The following is a 7421-nucleotide window of genomic DNA, read 5'->3' as shown; positions in this document are numbered from 1 at the left end:
CCGGGCGCTAAGCGGTTGGAGGGCTTTCTCGAGGTGTAGCCCGAGTGGCCTGCACGGAGGGGACAAGAAGCGGCGGCAAGGACGGGGGGTGACTCGCTGGTGTCGCACCCCGACCTTCATTTTCCACGAAACAGGAGGGAGTTCTCGCTTAACAGCCCAAAAACGTACACAGGGGACGGTGTTCAGGTGTTGTTATCAGCGACACATACGAGCCTCAAGAGCCCGCCTTCAGAGACGTTGGGTTTATTTGTAGTGTACCTGTGTCTTAGAAACCGGGATTAAAAGATTTCTGTTGAATGAAGAGTGTGTTGACAGCGTGTAAGGCTATATTGTTTGAATTTGTCTTCCAAAAATACTAAAAGAAAGCATTCATTAGCTCCTGCATTGCACTGTTGCCTGCAGTGTCACTTCAGGCTGGAAGGTGTTAGCTTCCTAAAGAATATTTGCTCTAGGAATTAACTTCTTGGACTGCTTTTTATTTCTGGTAACTCCTTCAGGAGTATAGTTTGTGCAAACATGAAGAGCAATTCTTCAGTCTTCAGAATTAGCGTTGCATCTTAACTAAGAAGTAGCGCAAAAGGTAATGTGGAACTCATGTGCCTGAGAAGACTTATGTAAGAAAGGCCTAGTTTTCCTCACCATAAATAGAGGACACAGAGAAACCTTCAGAAGTAGTGTTTTACATCTGTCTTTAACTAGCACAGTTGACTACTTCGTATGCACTTGTCACCTATGTACAGATAATAAAATAAATTGTTTTACCTTCTTATGCTCTGTAATATCCAATCAAATGAAAGCGTTTGGGAGGGATGTCTCTGCAGCCAAGAGTTGCTCTTCCCCTTTTCTTAAGGGACGTATATCCAAAGGCAATCTCTTCCCATCCACAGCAATAAGCTTGTCTATTTAGAAAGGAGTTTACATAGGCCCCAGGGTCACACCATGAGTACCTTCCTTTTAATTTGCCGGAGAACTAGCCTGAGAAGCTGTTGTATGTAATTGGGTTTGTTGGGAAACTGAAGGAATAACAAGAATCATGGGAATGGGGTGCTTTCTTCGTGGGCTGGTGAGGCTAGCTAGTGAGTGGCCTTGCCTTTTGTGGGAGCAAGTTATACCTACTGAGGTCATGCGTGCTGCTGTGGCAGCCTCTCTTGTGCTTTTGGGCCTGCGCAGTTGAGAGGTGTACTGTTACACAGCTGTTGTGGTAGGAGTATGACACTAAACAAGAAGGGTAAATCTGATGAGATCCATCTCGGAGCAGGAATTTCAAAATGTGTTTTGTAGTCAAGGAGGTTGTTGACCATTAGCACAGGTCACTGTACAACAAAGACCTGTTTATAGCCTGAGTTCAGAATGTTCTCAAAAGGACACCTTGCTTTGTTTTTAGTTGCTGATGCTAGCTGAGACTAGAAACAACAGATACAAAGTCTCTGGCCAGATCTGCATTCAGGAGGAAGCATTTAATGTTCAGTCAGTTGCTGAGGATGTTGATTTTTATCACCATGGTTTTGAGAACTCTGGTGATTTGAGAGTCCAGGACGACTGCGGACAGGTTAAAACGCGGGGCAGGTGACTACAGTAGTAACTGTTTTAGTGAGAAGATAAATGCTTGCTTTCAGACTTCAAATTTAGCCTTACTGAGTCTTGAAAGCAATTTAATTTGCAAGAACTCTCTTCAGTCTTCTGATTTTAGTTACTCGAAAAGTGTTACTCTTGTACCATCCCTTTCCACTTGCAAAACATCAGAACGCTTCAAAGCTGTGCAGCTATTGAATTAACTGTAGTGACTGGAAATACAGCTTTTAAAGAAGATAATAGTTTAGGTACCATAGAAGAAAAAGCAGCAATGTTGAGCTTACCCCACTCAGTTAATAGCTTTCAAATATTCATGTAGAACTTTTTTATTTGTAAGTGTTTCAAGTCTATAAACATAAGCTTCCATTTAGTTTTTCTGAAGTGCTTTGTATGGCGAGGAGGTATCTTGTGTTGACATGACTCTCCTAGTTTATTTTACCTGTTGCTGAGGTCCCTGCAACTGTCGTTGCTGTATTTATAGTGGGTTTGAACATGCCCAATGTGAAGCTTCCTGATGCTATTATAATAGCAGTTTAAAATGTTAGGCAGGGAAATGTGATGGTTTAACTTCCAAACCATCCTGGCTGTAGGATTAGTGGCCAGCAGAGCTGGGGACCACCACAGAGGTGGTGAAAATGTGTAAGCAGTACAGAATTCTAGTAAAAGGTAGTCTGAATTTGGGCAGGTTTCCTGTACATATGTTATGAGAATCATTAGCTGTAGGTGCTAATTCATAAAATGTTTGTCATTTCAGGTGCGAGTTGTTCTCAAATATCGACACTGTGATGGGAACCTCTGTATCAAAGTAACGGACGATGTAGCTGTAAGTACAGAATATATTCCCCTTTCAGGGCTTATTGTACCTCCCACAGACTTGCATTTTGCTGTCAGCTTGTGAGCTCTTAGCCATTGCCTTGAGAGTGCCTGACAGTTTTCTCAAACTGTCTGTGCCCAGCCTTCCCTAGTTGCTGTGTCTGTGACTGACATTAACCTGTGGTTCAACTCTGCACAGTCCATGAGAAGTTCTAACACTTCAGTGTTCTTTGTGGGTGTCAACAAAATTATTTTGGGATTCTGTGAAAACAAGGAAAACGAGCAGTACAAAAATCTTGGACCCTCTTGTCTATCTGAAAGTGCTTCATGGAACTACATTGGTAGCTTCTGCTGAAGTATTTCAGGAGCATCTTCACACAGATGTGTTTACTAATGTGAGTGTGGTCCTTTTAATTTGTTCAGAGTGGTGACAGCTTCCAGCCGTAGGTTAAGCTCCTTGTTTGTGATTATGAGACAGTGGAGTGCTGCAGACTGAATGACAAGATTCGCTTGCCGTTCAGAAATCCCATCTTCTGAAATACTGGTACGGTGTCAGTTACACAGTCAGTAAAAACCATGGTGTGTACGCTCAACATGGAATTCTGCAGTGTCCTTCCAAGAGCTGCTGTACAAGGAGGTAGAGCTGCTGCACTTACTGGTTGCCCTTGTCCTAAATAGTCTGGGAGGATGCTTAGAAGCATGTGTGGGGCTGGGATGTGAGATGGTGGGTAGCGGGTAGAAATGTGTCGGCATGCAACAGTGTGTGCATGCTGACGTGCGCGCCAGCGACAGGTTCTTGGTGCTAGTGATGTTATAGCCAAGTTGTTGTTCTGCAGTCCAGAGTAAGAAACAGCAGTCTGTTTTTCCAAATCTTCAGATTTGGAAAATTCAGACTTCCCTCTTTCCAGGAAAAATAGCCTGGCATTAGTATTTCCAATACCTGGGAGAGATGTGAAACTCCAGTAATGACACTTCTTGATAATATAATAGGGCTTAGTGTGGGTGAGATGTTGAGTATGGGGCACTGATAACAGGGGGAGGTGAAAGGCAGTTAAATTGAAATCTTCCATAGGGGAAGGTTGGAGTCGGGTCATTCATGAACTTGGACTGTTTTCAGTTACAGGCCTTCTTACCTGCTTCCAGTCACGGGAAGCTGTTACACCGGTGAGGGGGCAGGGGGTTGCGTTGGTTTTGTCTTTGTTTTTTTTTCTAAAGGTGGGAAGGGAAGTTTTCCTCGCTGCTAACTCTGTAGAACTAATACAGCTGAAGGAAAAAAATCACCTGTTTTTTCTACTGTTTGCCTCTGAATTAAAATAGGAATTTAATGCTGGCAAAAGTTGTCGTGTTGACAGCACTGAAGAATGGAGCATTCTGGGGTTTTTTCATTGTTAAATCAGCCTGGGCAGTCGTACTCATGCTGTACAGGTGTAAGGAATTACTTAATCTGCAGAAAAACCTAAGCGGGTCTTTCTATGATAAATCATCGGCATGTTGCTCTTGTTCCTTTTGCGTTTACAGGCTTGTCACATGAAGGAGTTCCTTTTGATCTTAATCAGATGTTATGTTCCTTATTTAGGAGTGTCTTAGAAACAGATTTTACTTGGGGGAGGGGATCCTCTTCAGTGGGAAATACTGAACTGACTTTACATCACGGGCAGTGTAACATTAAGGACTGTGAAAGGCAAAATAAACTTGCTTTCAGAATATAGAGAATAGGAAAGTAGCTGCAGGTTTAAAATCTGCTTCTGTTTTTAGACAACACAAACAAGGGTGTCTTTAAAGGCAGTATTAAAACCCAAGTTTTAGCACCTTTTTTGAGAGAGAAGAAACTAGGATAAATCATGAGCTTCTCTATTTTCAAAATGGAAGGCATGAGCCTTTCAGAGAAACCTAAATGTAAACACAGATGTTTGTGTTCTTTAAAACAGGGTAGGTATGTGTTGGTGCTGCCTCATGGTAACAACATGCCACAAACGAACATTTAGGTACTTCCCTTGTTCTGTGTGTTCCAAGCACAAATTTGTTGCAACTGTAAACAGGATAAAAGCAGTTCAGCGAAATCTGATATTAAGCAACTTTCTCTTACAGTGTTTGCTGTATAGGACAGACCAGGCACAAGATGTAAAGAAGATCGAGAAATTCCACAGTCAGCTAATGCGACTCATGGTGGCTAAGGAATCCCGCAGTGCTGCCATGGAAACAGACTGAATTGCTGAAAATAACATGAGTGCTCCGGTCATATTTCACTGGAAGAAAATATCTCTTGGATTTGAACGAATACTGGGACAGGAGATGCTTTTATGTACCGAAGTGGACTGGTGACAAGTCTGAAGCATTTTCTCCCCGCTCCCCCAGGACTCCACTTTGGAAAATCAGAAAAATACTAGCTTTCAATTGAAAGCATTTATTTATTTTTGGGAATTGAACAAGAAATTATTCTTACACATTGGGTATGCTAAGAAGACAAGTAAATATTTTAAATTTCCAGTACTTTAGTCTGAATGTGATGGGCCACAAGGATATTTCTGGAAAATTAAATTTCATATAGATTTCATTGTGTTCATACCTTATGCTGGTGTATTCTCACAGTGAGAAGGTTTATTAACCTGACTAATACTGTAGCATGATGACTGGATCTAATAAATATTTACATAAATGGTATACATCAGTGGGGTTCAGAAGAATGGATGTTTTCTGAATGGAAAGGTTAAAATTGCCAATTTGTATTAGCACTGTCACTAGCAAGATTTCAGCTTTTAGTATTGATCTTGGTTATAAGCTGTGCAATGTTGTCTGTGATGCAGTTTGTAGAACTGTTATATTGGCTAAATAATTAAACATCTGTATTTTAAAACTTAAGCTTTGCTTGAATATTGCTAGAGACAATGAGAAACTGGGAGTTTGTTTTCTGCTTATGCAAATATTGCTATTAAAAAAATGTTTGTGGCTTTTTTCCAGTACTTGAACTATTTTATACTAGCAGGGGGGACCTTTTCCCATCCTTGCTTCAGGCAAAGTTGAAGTATATCAGCAAGACAAATTCTAGAAGCTCTTGCCTATTATGTTAACCGAAAAATGCAACCAAATACTATCCAGGTTCCTTATTTCAGCAGCTTGCTAACTGTGCATTTTCAAATGTTACATGTGGCAGATGGATGTCAGCCAACTGAATAAATGGATGAAAACAGCTTAATAAATACTTAAATACCACTGTCAAAAATAGACCAATGCTCCTGTGGCTTAGACTTGCTTCTCGTTGTTACCTCTGGTAGGGTGATGGAAGCCGTAAAAAGGCTTTTTGCTTGAAAACCAGTAGCTGAAATTGATGCTTGCTTTGACTAGATCTTGCATACTTAAAACCAGATGGATTTTTTTAATGTAATTATGCTATTGGTCTAACTAGGCTTTTCCAGTACTAATATTTTGGGTTGAACCAATCCACGAAAGTAAAGCGGAGCCATGCGAAGACTTGCCTGTAGTGGCATTTATAGATAACAAAACAATCTATTTAAATAGCTACCTGCTGTCACTTACATACAAATAATTGAGCTACTCGGAAGCAGTGGAGTTCCCACGTTTGCTAAGGGCTCAGCAAAAAAACCCAGGTTTGCATTAGAGTACCCTTTCAGCTGAACATAGTGTTGCATATTGTTGGAAAATGCGGCGGTGCTAAATTCCCAGTGGCTGCTCAAATTCTAGTATACAGGAGTGACTGGTACATATGTAACATTTTTCTTTTTGTATTGGCTTTTGAAATACAAGTAAATCCAGAGAGAAGGCTTAAACTTTGTTCATAGTTAAACTTTAAGATATTGTAACGCTGAAAATTTTCCTTGATGCTCCAAATTACTATCTTAATATTTCCAATGTATATTAAGTAGTTAAACCATTTTTGTATAAAACACTGTTCTGCAGTATGAATGGTTGCTACACAAACTCATACAAGATTTAAGCTGTTAAATTGGCAGGTGAAAAGGCTGCAGCTATTTTAGTGTAATTTTTGGATATATCTCATAAATTGGTTTGGTATGTGGATGTCTTCTGTGAGCTGAGGTACAGAAAGGCTTGAGTGGTATTTGCTCGTGCACGGGGGATAAAAGGAGAGAGAGGGAGAGAAGACTGTAGACGGACTTGGTATCCCAAGTGGCTGAGAGGCTTAAGCTATATACTTGAGCAGGTTTTAGAGGGGGGCAATTACAGTACTATATATTAGAGTAGCAGTTGTCAAGGAAAGGAGGCAGGGAAATGGATTTCTAGTTTTCTAAACTCAGAAATTATTTCTGTAAAACCATAAGGAAATATTGATGATACTTTCATAAGAGCATGTGTTGTTAAGCTTGTTCTCCATACACTGACAGAAAAACTGTGGTGGTTCTGTGCAGTGGTAATACACAAGAACACTGATAAAGCTACTGCTTTAGAAGGAAAAAAAAAAAAGGCTTTTGGAAACTTCTTTAGAAAAAGACAGGTGCTTCTTGACTTTGTCCTGGAATTCTCAGCAACTTCAATGCTGTGTTCATGGGGTGGCAGAACTCAAAGCTCTGCATATTCTTGCTTGTACTCTTGTTGAGAGTGTGCGTGTGTGCATATGTTCACTGATGGCTTTCCTAATAAACTTTCAATGAGTTAGTCCATCGTATTGCTATCTACTTGAATGTGTCCACTGGTACGTTATGAAAAAATCAGCTTAATATGGCTGCTGCACCAAAGGGGCGATGGAATGCATTGCGTGTGAAGCACTGAATTTGGCAGCCCAGCATGGCAGCAAATGCTGCTGATCACCAGCTAGGAGTTTGTGCCAGCTACAGGCTGCAAACAGGCAGCTCGGGAGCAGACAGGCAACCCGTGCCGTTATAGATGGGTAGCCACCTTTGCAGGAGAAGTGGAATGATAAGATTAAGGATGTTTTCCCTTGCTATAGCTAATTTTGTTGCCGCATGTTAGTTACCTTCAGTAATTCACCTTCAGTAATTGTTCTGTTTTGTGACAATAGTTTAATAAAGACTATGGGTCTTGTTATTGTACAAAGAAATTGG

General features: G+C 40.7%; 1 protein-coding gene across 1 annotated transcript in view; it reads left to right on the top strand.

Annotated features, from left to right (window-relative positions):
- SRP9 (signal recognition particle 9kDa) overlaps window positions 1-7021 on the top strand; it is a 14663-nt gene extending 7642 nt beyond the window's left edge. The window contains exons 2-4 of the mRNA XM_009333697.1: window positions 1385-1549; window positions 2327-2395; window positions 4474-7021. Of these exons, the coding sequence (XP_009331972.1) occupies window positions 1385-1549; window positions 2327-2395; window positions 4474-4593 (354 nt within the window). The 3' untranslated portion in view covers window positions 4594-7021. The remainder of the gene's footprint in view (window positions 1-1384; window positions 1550-2326; window positions 2396-4473) is intronic.
- The last annotated feature ends 400 nt before the right edge of the window (window positions 7022-7421 follow it).

Source organism: Pygoscelis adeliae, unplaced genomic scaffold (assembly GCF_000699105.1).
Source record: "Pygoscelis adeliae isolate BGI_AS28 unplaced genomic scaffold, ASM69910v1 Scaffold1, whole genome shotgun sequence".
NCBI lineage: Eukaryota > Metazoa > Chordata > Aves > Sphenisciformes > Spheniscidae > Pygoscelis > Pygoscelis adeliae.
The sequence above is the reverse complement of the archived record's forward strand: the minus strand, read 5'-3'. Positions and strand labels throughout refer to the sequence as shown.